The following is a 20,314-nucleotide window of genomic DNA, read 5'->3' on the forward strand; positions in this document are numbered from 1 at the left end:
TCATATTTATTTAAAAGAAAAAAGAAGAAAAAAAATAAGAGGAGGGCGAGGGCGGGGGCGGGGGCGGGGAAACCCGAACCCGGCCGGGAACGAAAATGGCGACCCAGATTTTGTCGCGACAGGTATCGAAGGCGGGGACAGGACGGTTTAAATTTGCAGGGACGAGGGTGGAGGCGGGGGTGGAGGCGGAGAACGTAAAACCCGCCCCGCCCCGTTGCCATACCTAACAACAAGTCAACTTCAACAAAAGATTCAAGAAAAAAGTTGTGACCTCTCCGCTTTGATTGCTTCTGGATATTTTATCTGATTTAAAAACTATTTTTAAGACTAATGTAATTCCCTGCTCTGCCGGATGAGATGAAAATCCATTCATCGATTTGTTTCCACTTTGTTAGGCATACTCGAAAATCATGTGACTCGAAAAGATTGATAGCGCTGCCTGAGAAGTAAAATCAACACATGATGAAATTATGGGACTCGGAAAAAACAAGTGTTGCTCGAAAATAGTTGAAAAGTTGAGACCGTCAGAACATGGAGGTTAAGCCAAAACGGTTACTAAAAAATCAATCGAGAAAACAAGGAACGTGGGAAGAGCGGTTAAAGGAAGTTGAGTCAAGACCACGTAGCAAAGATAGTGGATAGCGGTTGAGTCAAAAGCGTACATGTACAGAATCAACCGCCTTTAATTGCTCTATAAATACAAGGAGTACGGACCTTTACTGAGGTCGAAAAACTCATACTAGAATTGGACTCTGAAGCACTCTCTGCCTACACACACACATGGCTTTCGTGCACAAGATCGTTTTTGGGTATGACTGACTCTCGGCCACTTTTTTCTTTTTTTTTTAGGAGTAGAAGTAGAATAGTCTTCTTGTTCTTTGTTTAATTACGTAGTGTATTCATGTACTGGAATCAATATGTTCGCATGTGTAACGTAATTTGATCATTGTACGAAATGAACTATGATTTGCATTGCTAACATATATATTGTTCACTCTGTTCATATTATTATTTGCTTGCATGAGCATCGCTTGTTAGTAGTAATAGAAGAATATTTCGAAACAAGTAGTTGCTAAGACTTTTTCATCCTACTCTCCATTCTCGGTAACACGATAACGCGCAGTGAGACACCTAAATTGAAATACGTTCGTATGCTAGTCTAAATAAAAAGAACCCAGGATTTGATGGTTAATTCCACCGTAAACACACTTATAAACAAAATCGTATCAACATGGTCTAACTTATTATTTGCATCCGCGTTCTTTAATATGTTGCAATTAAATGATATGACTGTAAAGGCCCATCAGAATTTTTAGGAGTTGCATTGTTACAAATATGATTAGTTAAAATCTCCTTAAAAATATATGACTCCAACTTAATAACGTATCGATTTATCTTGTTCAACCTTCCCCGGTCGTCAACTTTTAAAAATAAATTATGACTCTTAACATATGGTGAAAAATTTAAAAAGTTGAAGCAACTATTTGTTGCTTCAACATGGTTTTAAAATTGATTTTGCGAGAATTCAAACTTAATTCAAATACACTATGATGGTTCATTTCGCAACTTGTCGAAAATAACAAGTCTTCAAAACCTTTCCTATCAATGAGTCTTTTATTATGTGCGATAGATTTAACAATACGAGAGTTTTGTATTTAATAATATGAAATTTCTCCTTAAGTTTTTTTATCAAGAAATCTTTCTTGTAGCTAGAACATCATTTCTTGTTTATCTTTCACCATTGGAAATGGTGCAACCATTCCTAGTCTAATCAACCATTTTTGCTAAGCTTGAAGCTTCAAGGAACCATGGAAGAAAATAGGGGGCTTAATAGAGACCGAGAGACTACAACCACTTCTCTACTAATTTTCATCATCTTCCCAATAGAATTTTGTAGTCATGGTTTTTCCTTTCTCATTTTTTTTCCTATAAAAAACTTTACATTACAAAGGTGGGAAATGGACAGGGCCACAAACTTGATTAACATTTCTCTATCAACTATAGAGAGAGTTTTTGCCTTCCATCTCAAGTTTTTTCAAAACTTTATCTTGTACATGTTTAAAAAAAAAATTTGAGCTTTTGATCACCCATATGTCATGTCTTTTCAAAGCCTTACTTCTAAAAACCTTTTCAACTCACCAATTTTGAACTATACTTTCAAAATTTATCATATACTTTCAACTTTTCAACTTTTTATTTTTTTCTAATTAATTTTTAAAATATGTAAAATGAGCTACAAATAAAAGAACATTAATTATTAATAAATTGTAAAATATATTTAATTGATGTACCCAAAAATATATATTTTATTTCACATATTGATAGTATATGAATGAAAATATGTATATGCATGTATATACTTTAATATAAGTAATTAATGTGATATCAATGTTGATATTTGAAATTAAATGCATAAATTTTTTTATATATATATATTTATGTTTGATTATAATAAAAAAATATTGTTTTATTGTATGCATTGTGCATATAGTATAAATTAAATACTAATAATAGGAAATGAGAAAAGTTATGTATGATTATCAATTAGAAAGATATCACATGTGTTATAAGGAGAAAAGGAATGAATGAGTTTTTTCGTTAAATACGAAATTCTATTACAACAACAAAAATAAATAAGTAAACATATACAATTGTGATGAATTATATAAAAAAAGTTAAAACTTGTAAAACAAATTAATATAATAATATAACCCAATAAATAGAGCATGTTTCCACACTAACTGTAACGACCTGGCTAGTCACTACACACAACACAGTACACCTGAAAACCGGACAGAAAGGAACAAGTGCATACATATAGTGTCTAGAATATACATATATACATGGTCCAAATCTGATTAGATTCAAAATGTACAAAAAATACAACCAAACTACTACACCAAGTAGCTGAAACAACAAAACATTAACTAAAGTCAGCTTCGCCTGCCAGTTGCAGACTCACCACTAGCCACCCACCTATCCCTGCTCTGCTCCCATACATAGTATGATCATCGCAGTCCAAACCACATGGAAACAACAAGGGTAAGCTAGTATCAAAAGAACAACATATAGCAAAATTTAAGTAATATGTCAACTACAACTATCAACACTACGTCAGCATACGTCTCATCGGTTGTACAACATAATCAGCAATAAGCACACAATGCGTCGTCACGCATATCAACTCAAAGATCTCCTACAACAACTCAGCCTTACGGCCTACAACAACTCAGCCTTTCGGCCTACAACAACTCAGCCTTTCAGCCTACAACAACTCAACCATTACGGCCTACAACAACTCAGCCATTACGGCCTACAACAACTCAGCCTTTCGGCCTACAACAACTCAGCCATTACAGCCTACAATAACTCAGTCATCACGGCCTACAACATCTCAGCCAACATACAACACAACACAACTTTACAGCACAACACATCATCTTACAACACATCAACACATCTTACAACAATATTCATCTGATACAGCTCAACATCATCAACAACATTATCTACTAGTCATCACATCATATTCATCCATTTCAATTCAACTCAACATAAAACAGCATTAACCAGGACATAGTAAAATCTCATCTCCGCGCCCAGCGCCCTCGTGGTTGCGCTCAGCGCGGTACAACCAGAGAGCACCAGGGGGTCAACGCGCCCAGCGCAAGCATGCCCGCGCCCGGCGGGACCTAGCCAGAGAGCCCAAGGCTCACTCGCGCCTGGCGCAATACCAATTGCGCCCAGCGTATGCCAGACAGAGACTCCATGGAGTCTCCCGCGCCCAGTGTGCCCAAACCCACGCCCAGCGTGGGGAAGGCAGAGACCTCCCTTGGTCTCGCGCCCAGCACAATTTGAATTGCGCCCGACGCCCCCATGGCAGAGACTCCAAGGAGTCCCCGCGCCCAGCACGACCAAGATCGCGCTCAGCGCCATGCCAGAAGCCCAAAAACAAGCCACAACTAATATCGCGCCTGGCGCGGTTCAAGTCCCGCCCAGTGTGGGCCATCTAGAGGCTAACATCCTCAAGCACGCCCGGTGCACACATCTTTGCGCTCGGCGGCTTGCCTAAATGCTGCCCTCAGGTGGCCACGCGCCCGAGGCGAAGAACTGTGCTCAGCGCGAGCTCAGCAGCAAACCCCATACTTTCGAAAATCTCATCAAAACTTGCAAAATAACTAGGAAACTCCACATGCAATCCATCCAATATACTACATTTTCATTCAAGAGTTCAAAAACCACCTCTTTTTACACATGCAATCACCATCAAGAAAACCTCATGATTTTCATCAAAACCCCGGAAACCCCAAAAACCCGTTTTCATCAAAACAGCTCAATATTATACAAAACGACTTAAATATCATGATTCAGCATGAACATTTCCACAACACAACTCATCATTAATCAGCTCAACAACGAAATTCAGCATTAGCATCATACAGTATGACTCAGCGTTACATCATTAACAGCATAAACAACATACTTCACAACTCGACTTTTCATCATACAACATTAACAACATTAATCAGCATAATCAACCACTTTACAACATAAACATGTTCACACCTATAGTAACTTATCAACTTAACTTCAACTAGCTTCCCTTACCTGAAGATTGGATCAGAATAGCCAAAAAGCGGAATCCCTTTTTTGAAGCTCAGCTCGGAACTTCAATCCTTCAAAAGTTAGCTTTCCAGTCCAGAGCCCTTCTCTCTAAAAAACCTCCTCCCCTCAACTGCCCACAGCCCCTATTTATAGACATTCCGGAGTGGCTAGAACGGCCTGTACCAAAACCGGAACGGCCCGTTCTTCAACCAGAACGGCCCGTACTCCCTTCCAGAACGGCCCGTTCTCCCTCCAGAACGGCCCATTCTCCAACCAGAACGGCCCGTTCTCCCTCCAGAACGGCCTGTTCTCAGCTACGATTTACTGTCCATTTTAATAGCTTGGAACGGCTCGTTCCAGATTAGAAACGACCCGTTCTGGGCTTCTAAAACACCAACTTGCTACGTCACACTAACCCTTTTTAAGTTCATCTCTATACAAATTACAAAACTAAAATACTTAACTAAAACGATTTGTTTGAATGTAGAAATCAATTCTTTATTATTATTATTATTATGAAAGAGGATCCCATTAAAAATATCAGCTATAGTTTATTTTACTAAAATTAATCATAAAAAGTCAGTGAATATATTTCATACAATTAATATTGTTATAAAAAAAATACTTTTTTAAAAAAATTACTTTTTTTTAGAAAAAATATTAAAACAACTTTTTAAAAGTAGTTTCTTTTTTGAATTACATAAATATTATAATTTTAAAATATAATTTTGATTAAAGCTTTTAAAAGAAGTAAATAAAGAAACTTTAAACCTAATTTTGATTAACACAAATAATATTAATATAAAAGTTTAATAGTTACATTGTAGTATAATTTATTTTACACAATTAATCAATTAAAAATTATTATTGATATAACCTTTAAAATAATCATCATAAAAATTAACAAATTTATTATATAAATGTATAGTAATTTATATTGCAAGTACATAATCTATTTTCTCTTAATATAAATATAATATTATGTAATACAAAATTTATCCTCCAAGTCCATAATTTGTTTTTACTAATTCACTATTATTTAACAATATATACTTTCTAAAAAAAATTAAGTAAATTTGATTGGTCTGAAGCCATTTGAATATAACACAACCTTCTCTTCAAAATACATTGAATTTAAATTTTAAAACTCGGAGACTTCAAAAGTACAATCATGTCAAGTTAGGTTAGGGAGATAAAACAATATTTAGGATTAAAAAAAAAAGAAATATAGAAATAAAAGAAAAATGGGATGGGTGATGTGATAAAAAAAGAGGTAAAAATTAATGTTAAAGAAAGAATTATATATATAAGAAAAAATATGTGATGTATTAATATCTAATTGTCAATTGCATAAGTTATTTATTTCTAAAATACTTTTACTTAATTAATAATTATGTTAGATAAAAAAATAGATAATTAAAATTAATTGAATAAAATATTTTTCTTTTTAATTAGGATTGAAAAAATAACAACATCTCTCTTTTTTTTTTAGTATTTCATTATTTTATTTTTAAATATTAATTAATTAGGTGAAATAAAGAATGATAGTTTAAAAATACATTTAGTACATAATTTTTTTTTCGTTTATGAAAATATTTATAAAAATCACAAATCTTGAAAATCATGATTCATTATGAAAATTTGTTTGGTCAATTATAAATTTTTTTAAAAATGTTTATAAATTTTATTCAAGAATTAAATATTTTTCTACTGCATTAAATAAATAAATAAAAGTAATATATATTATTTTTATAAAAGATTAGTTTCCCACCCCACTGATGAGAATATTTCTTAAAAAATTATATGCAAAAATCATTATCAAGAAACAATATTTTTAGAAATATTATTAACAACAAATCAAATGCTATTGATTTTTTCAGGTGAAAAAAAATCTTAATTAAATATATCAGATTTTAATGTATTTATAAAAGAATCTTAATTATCTTAATCAAATATTTTTAGATTTTGATATATTCTTATAAAAACTTTAATAATATTAATTGAATATTTTTTTGGATCGAAGACTTTTTTTTCAATCAAATACGTCTATTTAATACTATTAATTAAGTTAACAATTTTTCTTAAAATATAATTTATTTAAAAGAATTTTATAAATAAGGACAAATAAATAAAAATGATATAAGTAATTATATCTTATCGGTTGTCCGGCGTAAAACTATTTTACTAATAATAAAAAACCGATAGGCATGTGTTTATAATTAGGGATATTTTGGTACCGATATTTATAATTAGGGTTTAAGGTTTATAATAGGATGAAAATGACATGTTTATAAATTAGTGTGGTAAAATATATTGTTGCAACTTGCAATCGAAAGGCAGGGTTGGAAAGTGGTATTGGAGTTAAGAAAAAGCGTCACAATCTGAATCTCATTCCACCCACAGACTCTGAGTCACCAATCTTAGCAAAACGAAGCAATTTGGAATCAAAAGGAACGATGTTTTGTAATTGTAATGCATATATTCTCTTAGCTGGCGCCACCAATCTCTCTATACGCTAATACTTTAATTACATTCCCAAAACCCACCCAAAAATCTCACCTTTTTGCTTCTATGGAAGCACTTTCGATCATCCCCGACTCTTGTTCGCTTCTTCGCAACCCTTCTTCTTTCTCTGTCAGAGCACCCACACTTCGTTTCCTCAAATTTACCCAACACTCTCACTCACACTTTCCTCCCCTTCGTCTTTCTGCTCTCCCTAACGCCGAGGGTGATGAAGGCACCAATGACTTCGTTTTAGCTTCTCAACCTCAGGTTCTTTCTCTCTCTCTCTCAATGCCCTTTATTCATTGCTCGCTTTAATAATTTCTGGGTAGACTCGCACACCATAAAGTCAAATAAAAATATTATTTTTATGTTTAGAGTTTGGAATTGGAGGTGGTGCACTATGTCAATATTCTGATTATACCACTCTCCCTCAAACTCTATTATGTGTAGCATGTTATTATTATACCCTATTGAATTTAAGATCATGATACTCAATACTCATAGCTTTTGTGTCTTATGTTGGAGGTGGTGCAGTATGTCAATATTCTGATTATACCTCTCTTTGAGTGCCATGTTTTTACTTTGCAGTTCATGGGAATTTCATAACAATAGGGCAATTGATTGGTCGTTTCTTTTTGTTCTTATGCGTAATCAACAGATAAGTTAATACTGACTTTTGACATAGTTGGGTGTGTTTTCGTTCTGAAGGAAAATTTAAGCCATTCTGAGGGTTCCGAAGAAGATCAAAATGAGCCGTCACAAGGGGACATGTTATGGTCAACTATCACAACCCCAGGTGGAAGTGGATCCGGTGGTGGCACCAGGGCTGGGCTTTTCAGAACACCAATTTCGGGTGGTGTGCAGAGTGCGACCTCGGCTCATGGTTTACCTAGGCCCGCTTTAGCAGTTCGGAATTTGATGGAGCAGGTAAGCTGCTGCTGGTGTTTCTGGGAAAACTTTGAATGAAGTATTGTATATTCAACTGTAGAACTGAATCTAGTGCAATTACATTCACGGATTCCCTTTTATTAATTTTCAATTGGATTTTGTTTCTTTAATTGAAGGCGAGATTTGCTCATTTGTGCACTGTAATGTCCCGAATGCATCACCGGCGAGAAGGATATCCATTTGGTTCTCTTGTTGATTTTGCACCAGACTCAATGGGTCGTAAGTCAATAATTCTTCATCTGCTTGATAGATTACTTCCATTCAGTCTCATGAATATTTGATGCATTTTGGATATCAGTACCTAGTTATTTGTCCATGGCTTAAATAGGAGAATATGTTGGGAGTTCTGCTCCAAGGTACCACCATATATGTAAGAATCATGATTATAAGCATTTGGTGGACTCAGCCAAGTTGATGGGATAGAGATAATTACATTGTTGTAAATTGGGCTTGCAATGCAGATGATTCCAATCTAGTTTTGATCCTTGCTGAGAAAAAGAGTGAGAATATGATAGTTAGTAACTGGAAATTAGGATAGACAATAGGGAGACCAAGAACCTTATGAACAGAGGTAGTCCTATGTTAAAATACTAAAATGTAGAATCAAACAGTAAGATAACTATAGAGATAGTGAAGCTGAACATAATACTTCATCCCACCCAAGCCTTTCCACCTCTCTCAAGTCTTACACATCTCTTGAACTCTTCCTTTCTCCTCTTTACCTCCTGGCCCACAGTTCACGTACCGCCACTCAACTTGTGACAAATACCCGTGTTGTTACAGCCTTCCCACTCTCTTCTATTCAATGTTTTAAAAACCATACCAGACATGACTCATTGAAGGAATTTGTTGGTCCGATTTGCTTGAAATGTTTATAATTCAATATATTTAATATTATATAACACATTAAGTAATAAACTATAAAACTATCATAAAACCATAATATAGATCAAATTTTAAATTAGCTTAAAATGCTTGTATTATATGTTTTGCAAGATAAAAAGTAATATTGAAAACATGGCCTTTATGTGTTGGCACTTGACCTTTATTTGGCTAAAAATATATTTTAGGTTCAATTAAAAAAATAAATGAAAGCAATCAGTTCATAACTACTGACTTTCTGATCAGTTATTTGGTTTGAATGGATTAGACACATGACTGATCATTGATTATTTTAGTTAAACCAGCTGGTCTAGTTCTTTTCATCCATGCTCATACTGGACTCTTCCCTTGGCATCTTCCACTTTCTCCAATTCCCCTGCCGCTTCACCTTTCTTACATACACAGCTCATCACCTACATTTATCCCATCTTCCTTTTTTCTAGCATAAATATGTGCTATGAGTAATAGCTTGTGGGGAGATGTGTTTCATGTTCGTGCTTTAGTTGGAACATGGGCATGAATTACTGAATACTGCAATCTAATTGACAATTATTGATACTACATAAACATAAAGAATACATAAAGCATTCACAGTCCACCTCAAGATTCTTGTGTTATACAGTTCTCTTTGATTCATTTCTGTTGTCTGCCTCAACTCTCATGCTGATCTTTACCTTTTTGGGTAGGATATGGAATTATAGACCAGTGTGAATTGTGGAACATTTATGGTTTGCTTTTTTGTTTGTAGTGTTTATCTATAACTCATGCCTTATATTATTGATTTGTAGATCCAATATTTTCATTTTCTCCTCTCGCAATTCACACAAGGAATTTGTTGGCTGACCCAAGATGCACAGTGGTTGTTCAGGTTTGCAATTTGACTTTTCCTATCTAAGCTTTTAGATTTCTGATTCCTGTTTTTTCTCCATTTTGGGTTTTATTGATACTTATATTTCTTAGATTCCTGGATGGAGTGGCTTGTCCAATGCAAGGGTAACTATTTTTGGGGATGTCTATCCACTTCCAGAAGATCAACAGGTTGTTTGCAGACTAATTTGTTTTTGTGGTTCAGCAAATGTGCACTTGTTTGTATCTTTAATTATTCATATGGAGATACTTCTGATTCAGAGGTTTATTTGTACATATCATGATATCTATTTGTTTATTTGCATCAACAGGAATGGGCTCATAAGCAGTATATTGCGAAACATCAACAGGGTCCTTCTCAACAGTGGGGCAACTTCTACTATTTTAGGATGCAGAATATAAGGTTGGCTTCTTCCAGCTATATAAATATGGGACGTATCTAGTCAGATTATTTTCGAGTGAGAGGAGTAAAATTTGATTATACAACTATACATTAATACATAGATGATTAAAACTACTTTTAAATCACATGATCGCTTAAAAGTCATATGAAGTTAAAAAAATCACAAGACTATTGAGTTTTAATATTGATCGTTCATTATAAGATTCGATGGTTAGTATTTGTTCCTCTCACACTCACATAGCAAATGAGTTGTTATGTTGCCTGGACACTCTTTCTCACACACATAAGCAGCTGCTGCCAAGCTGATTGTATTGAAGATATCATTTTTTGTGCAAACTTGTGTATTTTTGGGGTGTTTTACCTAGGCCTGGTTTATAAATGTTTATTAGTTAAGAAACCCAATATCCCAGACTTTGACAAGAGAACTAGTTTTTCCTGTTGAATTACAAAACAATCATATATTGGCTGTTTGGTGAAGCATCAAGAACATGGGCAGGTCTTTTGTATCCATTTGACATTTTCATAAAAAATATAGTTCCTTAATAAATACTATAGTGCTCATGAACAATAGAATCAATGAAGAATTTGGAAATTAAATTCTTGATCTTATTGTTTGGTACAATCATTATCAATCTGCATAAATAATTTAATCAGTTTTTCATTATTGGCAGTGACATATATTTCATTGGAGGCTTTGGTACTGTTGCTTGGCTGGATGTAAAGGAATATGAAACCCTTCAACCTGATAAGATTGCAGCTGATGGTGGTGAGCAGTATTTAAAGGTGAATTTTCTGATTTCTCACTCTACTCAAGAAGTTAAAGAAAATAATATCTAACTTGTCTAGGCAAAAGTAAACAACTTTTTTTTTTTGAACAATTTTTTATGCTCATAAATTGTTTCTCTTTTCTCCACGTCGAAGAAGAAATTTATGGGATGGGTTTGAAATTTGGATGGGGCATTCTAATTTTTTCGGCCTAGTAGCAGGAGATGGATGTATAACCAGTAGCACATTCAATGTCTTGACGGTGGTTGGTTTTGTGGGGTTCCTAGTTGACCCTTCTACTCAATAAAGCCCCCTAAGGGTAGATTAATGTAATTTTCCTACGTCCTACTTATGAAGTTAAATTTGAAATGAAGTTTGAGTCTGGTTGTTTCAGCCAAATCTTTTCCAATAAATTTGTATCATAAGGATAATAGTTGATACGATTATGTAAACCTGCCGTAGAATTATATGACATATTTGCTTGGTTTCATGTTTGAAATAATAGGAACTGAATGCTATCTTCTCAAAGCCCCTAAAGAAACTTCTATCTAATGAGACTGAGGTAGATGACGCTGCACTCATATCTATAGATAGCAAAGGGACTGATATTAGGGTCCGTCAAGGTGCCCAGGTATGCTTTTCTGACAATAGTTAGATTAATTTTCTAATATTTGTTGCTTCTGTATATCATATCATTAAATGTGTTGTTTTCAGTTCAACATTCAGAGGATATCATTTGATGAAGGACAGAGTGTAGAAACATTGGAAGAAGCTAAAGCTGCTCTTCGGAAATTAATTCACAAAGGAAAAGTGTACAATTTGCAGAAATAAGATGTTGGATGTCCTCTTCCCCTTTGACTAGAGATATTTTTGTAATGCTTAATTCTATGCTTTTGACATTCCGGAAAGTGTATTATTATATCCATGCATGCATCTGCAAGTCTGATCGTGAGTGGGCTATAGTCATAGTCAAACTATAAATAATATCATCAGAACTCCGAAGAAATAAAAGTATGCTATGTTTTTTCCCCCCTCCAAATTCTTCGCTTCCATGTTCTTTTCTAAACAGCCGTGATGTATTTGCGGATAATAAAACAATCATCTCAGATTTATAAATGAAACACTCCGCCAATTTTTTAAATGCTAAAGACAATTCTTAATTCAGGATTTGACAAGTAGCCCACATTTAAAGTTTCTAATTGTTTTAAGGAAAATTCTACCGTACCCCTACTTAATTGATGGGTACCGGAAGTCAGGCGTGTTACTCTTGTTGTCACTTTCATCTTAATTGAATATTTTTAATAATTTATCTTAATAATATTTTCTATATTTTTGTATTATTTTTTTTTAATGTTTTTCTATATTTTTATATTATTATAAAATGATTTAATCGATCTATTTCCATTCTATATAATTGTTGTAAATGTAATACTTCATATATTTTCTCAATTTTGTTTTTATTTATATTTTTTCTTGTGTGACTAGTATTTTTGAACGTTTGTTTGATATTATTAATTTCTTCTAATTCTTTTTCTCTCTTATTGTAGGTAAAATCTACAATTTTATTTACAATTTCAAGTATTGGTATTATGTTTTTATCAATTTTTTCTATCATTAATTCATGTATTTTATTCATATTTTTAAAATTATCTGTAATTGTCATTAATTTTTGCGTATTCTTTTAAGTTTTTGGTTGTTTGTTCTTTAATTTTATTTTAAAGTTTATTGGTCATCCTAACATAAGTGAAGGTACCAAAACCTTTTCAATTTCTATGGGGATATAGTAACAACTTTTTAAAAAAAAAAAAAATTCAAAAATTTGTTTCCTTTTTGTCATCAAATCAATTAATTCAAGCATAATACACACGACACTCTTTTTAACACCTTTCTTAAAGCAAATTTTTGTTGATTTGGTTTCTGCTCCCTCTATGTGTATGCTGTGGAATACTGAAGTTTTGGAGGAATTTAAACCATCTAGAGGTATCAAACAAGGTGATCTTCTTCTACCTTTTATCTCATTGTCTTGTTTACAGAGAGATTAGGAATGATAATGGATAAAATTTGGGTTAGGATCTATAATACTTGTTCTCATACTTACGTTTAAAAACAATATCCGTACTTAGCATGGGTAACAATTTAAATACCATTTTTGTACCCGTTTGGTACTTATATATAAAGTAAATAAATCAATAAAGAGATAATGTTTCACACAAACAAATATAATATTAATTTATCAGGTCTTTAACATTATAAAAATCTAATATAACAATTCTTATAAATAAATATTAAAAAATATTCAATTCTTGTAAAAAAATTTTTAAATCAATATAATAAAAGTTATAATTAGACTTCCAACATTATGATCATGTATTAACAATATTTCCCGAAATTTGTAAAAAAAAAATATAGAAATTAATTAGATTAAATTATAGATTAAATTATATATTATAAATTTTAAAAAATAAGTATGTAGACATTTGACCTCATCATCAAAATCAACTTCTTCATATTTTTGCAAATGTTTGTCTTCCAAGTCTATATATTATTTTGGTTCGGTAATACTAATATAAACTATATGATAAAAAAAATGAATGATCAGAAAATTTAAATTAATAATTAAAACCAACAATAAAAAATAAAATAACTTTTATTAAATAAGCAAAGTTTAATTATTTATTACCTTGTTACTTGTGTTTCAACTAGCTTTGTGGACACATAAGTGCCTTCAGAGTAAATTTATGGAGCCTAGAATGATGAAGATTCAAAAATCTACCTCCTATGATAAATGAGATTCTGAAATTATGGTTGAAATTCAAATTATCAAAACATCCTTAAATTTTTTTTTTCAAAATTGGATACTTGATCCATTTTTTTTTCATCAACCAAGAATGTCAAAAGTAATACTTTAGACAAAACATTTTCTTTCAAGTAGAACTCTATTTCAGACTTTATGTTTCAATTGTATCATTCATAAATAAATCATAATCACTAAGAAAATTACTAACATTTTAGATTACCCAAGTTTGACTCATTAACATTTACTTGTGAAGTTGAGTTTTTCACTATTTCTTTAGCTTTAATTTGATATTCTTCAAATAATAAGTAGCATAATTTCTTGATATTATTAATTTTAATTAAAGATAAATTATCATAAAACTTAAAAAAAAAATACTCATACAATTTCAACTTGTATCTTAAATCTAAAATAATAGTAATATTATTATATTAATTAATATATATTTATATAAATAAATTATATATATATATATATATATATATATATATATATATATATATATATATATTGTGGGATAGGGCGGGTTGGGCACTGAGTACCGTATCCACACCAGCACCCACTAAATTTTACAAGTTTATACACGTTCCGTACTTATTCTTGAACTGATATTTATTTATTAAAAAATGATTGAGCCTCTGAATCTGTACGCTAAAATTCATTTCGAATGAATAAAATAATATTATAAATTATAAAATATTAAATTAAATAATTATTTTATAATAAATTTATTAAAATATATTAATATTTTAATTTTTTAGATCATGATTCGAACAAAATTTCGGACGCTGTAACAATGCTCTTATTTGTTTCACATGAAAATATTTTTGTAAATCTCTAGAGTAAGGGTCTATTTTACCTTTCCTAAAAGAGAATGTTCCTCCTTATTGAAGTGAAAGCAGGACAATAGAAACTTTAGAAGCCAATTCAGTTGTCTCAAGGAGACCCTCTATCGTTTCATTTGACTTTTGCAGGTGACCTTGTGCTCCTTAGTCCTTACCAATGCATCTATGCAACAGGCAGAAACTGTAAAAGCATATTTAATTCTCTTTCATGTAAGGTTAGGCCAAAATGTGAATAAAGAAAAAGTTAGAATTTTATTTTTACAATGAAAAATACTAATAACACATTTTCTAATATACTTTTTTTATAATTTATTGAAAAATACTAAATTTAATATATTTTACATCTTATTTAATAACTTACTCTTAAATTTATAATTTTCAATAAAGTTTAATTAATAAAAATGAATGTATATCAGTGAGGCGTTTGGGTATGAAGGTAGTGAGAATTTGGAGAAGTATTTAGGAATACCTCTTCAGCATGAGCGAGTAAATAAAGTTACTCTTCAAGGTGTGTTGGACAAAGTTAATGAAAGGTTAAGTCCTTTGGCAATTGGTAGTTGTGTGATGATCTAAACAGAGCATGTAGAAGCTTTCTACGTCTACGGGGTAATGAAGAATAGAGGAGAGTTAACACTATGGCTTGGGAGGCTATCCGTGCTCGAAAATTGAAGGTGGAATTGGCATTTGTACTTCTCCAATTCTAATTCCTTCTACATGATGGCATCTCTATGCTAGTCTGCAGAAACTGTGGGTCCAAATATTAAAAGCTAAATACAACCAAATGTGTGCATATGGAATGTCTAGAGAAACATTACATTGGTAGTAGCTTTGGATACGATTTGGCGTATATGAAATGTTTTTGTATTCCAGAACATACAACCAAATGTGTGTAAAGCAATGCAGGAAATATTAGCACCATCACATGCAATTGCCAGAGTCCTTTCCTAAGACTAGCATGAATGTATACAAAATTGACATATAATATAAAATGTTTTTTCTAAGATTGTAAATTACTAAAAGGTGTTTCTCTCTCCAAATATATATTATAATATTATAATATTATAATATTTATAAAATTGTAAACTTCTAAACTAAATTTAGAATGAAAATTATGAATTCTTTATAATGTTTGAAAATATTTTTTTAAGTGAAAAACTATATGTTTATATATATATATATATATATATATATTTGAGAAAAAAAAAACTTAATATAATAATTAAAATATTAAAAAAATATTTTTATTAAAATAATAAGATAAGAATTGATGTTAAATATTTTAAATGGTCATAATATTTTAATAATTGTATATTTTTACTTTTAATTTAGACATACGATTTTAAACAATTAACATATTATTATGCATATTTAATGAATTTAACATCAAAAAATCGCAAAAAGTAAAGCAAATTAAATCACAAAAATTGATTTGATTTGATTCGAATTTCACAATTCATTCAAACAAAACTACATCACAAACACCCCTACTTAAAGATCATTTTGTGTATGCTTTCTTTGCTAAATTGGATTTCTATTTGATGATTTAAGCTAAACTTTGGGATATATAGTATAGCCTCAAGGTGATTTGCGTTAAAGGTCTTCAAGGTAATATTTTAGTAGAAATTGATTCTCCTATGACCACAAAGTTCTTAAATGATGGATGTTATCAACATCATTTTTGTTATTCCTAAGTCAATAAAGTTGTAAGCTTAGTGGATCATTTTCAAGAAATTGTTTATAATCATGTATTCAGATGAATTAATCAAGTTACGGATGCATTAACTAAATGGGAATACTTTATGATGAAAGGATTGTATCTTTTTCAAATTACTTTCCTTGTTAATATTTTGACTGTATTTTTCTTTTATAATTGTTTGTTTAGGTGTTTGTAGTCCTCATGTCAAAAATAAAAAATCCCCAATTCATTATTGTTAATAAAAAAATATAATTATCTATTCAAGAAAAATGTTTTTTATTTCATATTTCTCTTGCTCTAAATAACTTTTTACTTTTTTTTTTCTAGTCACCTCTTTATCATTCTTGTCTTCAATGTTAACTTTACATTTTCTTTTTCAAAACAAGTAGTGTAAGAATAAAAAGTATATATACAGAAAAAGTATGCCTTAAGATGTACAAGTTAGGCATTACGCATTCGGATGAAGTATAGTTGAGGAGACGAACCATACTCTTTATAATTATGATGATATGATGTAGCAAAAGCCTCCAATTCTATGCAATAGTAATATGCACGATGATCTTGTGGCAGTGTTCTAGATTTTATTTAATTTAAATTATTGGTCTGATTCATTCTTTCTTTTTGGAACAAAAGTGAAGGCTCTTGTCTTGTCCAGATAGATAACATGACATGGCATGCAGCAGCAGCCAAGATATGTTGAAACAAAGGCAAGGCTCATAATTTCAAATACACGACAAACAAATTGGGCACCCCACTCACCTGTCCCCCATCAATCTCTTTCCACATCACCATTTTTTACCATTTGGCTCAACTTGATGCCATCACACATACAACAAAACCTCATTTTACCAATTACCAATTACCAATTATCTCACACACTCACTCACCACCATGCCATCTGCCTCAAACAAACACAAACCCTTTCCTCCTCTCCTCTGAATTTCCGATTGCATCCATATAATAACACCACTTGATTGTTCCAACAACCATGGAAGAATCTGAAGGAAGTGCCAGTGGTAATCACAGTTACAGTGGATCACCAATCACCAACATGGCTCAAGACTACCTCTTAACTATCCTCCTCCTCCTCCCCATAGATGCAATTCTCTCCCTATCCATGACTTGCAAGAGATTCAACGCTCTCACAAACTCTGACACACTTTGGAAATCTTTGTGCAAGAGGGACTTAGGTTCCACTTGTGTTGAGGCACTTCTCAACTCCTCCAATCACCAACATCACTTCCCATGGATGAGGCTCTACAAGCAAGTCTCTCAGATGGATTCTGTTTGTTGTCATAAACTGTCACAGCCACATGTGGATTTGGATTTCCCCACTGCCAGGGCTTCTCACTCTCTCAACTTTGTCTCTGATTGTCTAGTCTTGTTTGGTGGCGGCTGTGAAGGAGGTTTGTTACTTTCTCTTTCCATCTTCTTTTATTCCTCATGCCATCTTCAAAATTGGATTTTGTTACTGTTCACATTAAACATCATCTCATGTGTTTCCCCTAATATGGAGATAGAGAGACAAGTAGTGTATGTCCTTTCCCAGTACAAAAGGAATTGAATTGAACACAAAAATATTATTGTATGGCACTATTGGTGGAGCTTATGTTTATTATTTAAGGATGATGTGAATTCATGATTATTTAATTGTCAAGTTTGATTATCAGTGTATTTTTATCATTTGAAAGAGTTTAGTGTATATGAGCATGTCATTTGTTTATCATTAAGCATGTCAACTTGCCTAGGACACTTCAACTTGACTTTAAAGATTTGTTCATCTGGAGTCTTATAGCACCCATGAAGCTAAAACCATCTCCCTCCTTTGCTCTCTCCTCTCCCTTGATTAATTTTTTATGACTGCCTTCTAGGCTTTGCATTTTTGTGCACATCGGAAAGGTAGACTCCAAATGTTTGGTCTTCATGATATCTGAAACATTCAAGGGAACTAGTGTTTACATCCCTTACTAAATTATGATGAAGAAATTATGAAACAGTGTTTCATTCTATCATTAGTTTTTTTAGTAAAAGGGAAGTACCGACTAAATTTTAAGCAAACACTGTTCATAACGGGACATATTCTATTTGTTCTGTAGAGCCTCTCCTGGTTATGCACTGCAATGTTTTTAAGTATTTTTGGATAATACCAAGAACCAATTTTACCTCCCAAAATGATATCATGAAAAGGTAGAAGCAACTATTTTTAACTCTGCCTTCACCATGAAAAAATAATTGATTATTTCTCACCTTTAATCCAATCCAAACACACTATTAGAGCATCTGCAGCATGAGCAACCCATGTGCCACATTAGCTCTTTTCATTATTTAGGTGTTCAAATGGGTTACTTAAATTTTAACAAAATTATTTGTAGAAGCTCCGTTGCTTAAGAAAAAAAGAGGAAAAGAGCTGATGTGGCACAGTGGGTTGTTTATGCAGATGCTCTTAGTTTGTTTTCCTTTTATATTGTCCATTTTTAAAAGCCAAGTTCTGCCAGATAGGAGCAAGGAGACCCTTTACTACGGTATTCTGACCTGAATGCTGGTTTTTTACTTTTATCGAAAGTTTCTATTTCTCTTGACTAGGATAGTACCTTGTAATATATTTGTTCTGATAATTTTTTTTTATTTTAATAATTGTTGTTTAGGACGACATCTTGATGACACATGGGTTGCATACATTGGCAATGATTTCCAAAGAATATTGAAATGGCAGACAGTCCATTCGGGCATTCCAAGTGGGAGGTTTGGTCATACATGCGTGGAGATGGGTGATTCTCTTGTTCTCTTTGGAGGAATCAATGACCGTGGCAACCGTCAAAACGATGCATGGTTGGGGCAAGTCATGTTCAATGAAAACAAGAGTGTAACATTTTCATGGAAAATGATTGATGTGGGGAATGTTACCCCAACCCCTAGAGGGGCTCATGCCGCATGTTGTATTGATGAGAAGAGAATGATAATCCATGGAGGTATTGGCCTTAATGGCCTCCGTTTGGGGGACACGTGGGTGTTGGAGGTGTCAGATAGTTCCTGCTTTGGCACGTGGCATGAGATTGTGACACACCCTTCACCTCCACCACGTTCAGGACACACTTTGACATGCATTGGGAGAAGCAGGACAATACTATTTGGAGGAAGAGGGTTGGGTTATGAGGTGCTAGATGATGTTTGGCTATTGGATTCATGCCAAGGTTATCCGAGATGGGTTCAAATAGTATATGATTTGCAAAGCATACCACATGGTGTTTCCCTTCCAAGAGTTGGTCACACAGCTACATTGGTTTTGGGAGGAAGGTTGCTAATTTATGGAGGAGAAGACTCATATAGACACAGGAAAAATGATTTTTGGGAGTTAGATATTAGTGCCATCCCTTGCATCACTCTGAGCTCAAAGAAAGTGCTGACAAGAATGTGGAAAAGATGGAAATCAAGTGGATATGAGGCAAATGCTCGATCCTTTCACCGAGCTTGTGTAGACCGTTCTGGGCGTTATTTGTATGTATTTGGTGGAATGGTTGATGGTTTTCTTCAGCCTGCTGAACCTTCTGGACTAAGGTTTGATGGGGAGCTCTTTCTTGTGGAGCTTGTGCTTCAGATCTAGTTAATAGGCAATGGCTCTTTCTGTAGTGTGCAGTGTCTTCAAACTACATACCATTATCTAGTATAGTGCCATTGTGTTAGATATTGTAAAATAGTAGCTGTATTGCTCAGCAGTGGCAATATCTTCTATGAACTGCGACTGCATAATTAGAAAGCAATGGTATGATTGTGAAGATTACCAAAACGTTTGCACTCTTGATTGCCATTTTAAAATTTTCATGTCACTAACTGGTTGAGTCTTGTTGGGATGGAATCCTAGTCAAGACATTAGGTTAATTTGGGCATCTTGACAAAGTTCTAACATTTTTTTTACGTTGTCCTTTTAACTTTTTATTCATGTTTCATTCAATGAAGTAGATTATGTTAATAATTGCTCAAGTATTGAATATAGTTTTTAATTCTAT

At 32.8% G+C, this 20,314-nt stretch overlaps 2 protein-coding genes across 2 annotated transcripts; both read left to right on the forward strand.

Moving 5' to 3' along the window:
• The first annotated feature begins 6,920 nt into the window (after nt 1–6,920).
• On the forward strand, nt 6,921–12,014 carry LOC109817007 (Pyridoxamine 5'-phosphate oxidase family protein). The gene is made up of 9 exons (XM_020382201.3): nt 6,921–7,377; nt 7,819–8,037; nt 8,175–8,277; nt 9,729–9,808; nt 9,901–9,978; nt 10,119–10,210; nt 10,882–10,993; nt 11,481–11,606; nt 11,690–12,014. The coding sequence occupies exons 1-9, from the start codon at nt 7,177–7,179 to the stop codon at nt 11,804–11,806; spliced, it is 1,128 nt and encodes a 375-aa protein (XP_020237790.1). The 5' UTR covers nt 6,921–7,176; the 3' UTR covers nt 11,807–12,014.
• A 5,070-nt stretch (nt 12,015–17,084) lies between these two features.
• Nucleotides 17,085–20,094, forward strand: LOC109816997 (Kelch repeat-containing F-box family protein). Its single transcript, XM_020382191.3, has 2 exons — nt 17,085–17,716; nt 18,956–20,094. Exons 1-2 carry the CDS (start codon nt 17,299–17,301, stop codon nt 19,909–19,911), a joined length of 1,374 nt encoding a protein of 457 aa, XP_020237780.1. The 5' UTR covers nt 17,085–17,298; the 3' UTR covers nt 19,912–20,094.
• Nucleotides 20,095–20,314: the final 220 nt, after the last annotated feature.

The sequence above is a fragment of the Cajanus cajan genome, chromosome 5 (assembly GCF_000230855.2).
Source record: "Cajanus cajan strain Asha chromosome 5, NIPB_CcT2T_4, whole genome shotgun sequence".
In the NCBI taxonomy this organism is placed as follows: Eukaryota; Viridiplantae; Streptophyta; class Magnoliopsida; order Fabales; family Fabaceae; genus Cajanus; species Cajanus cajan.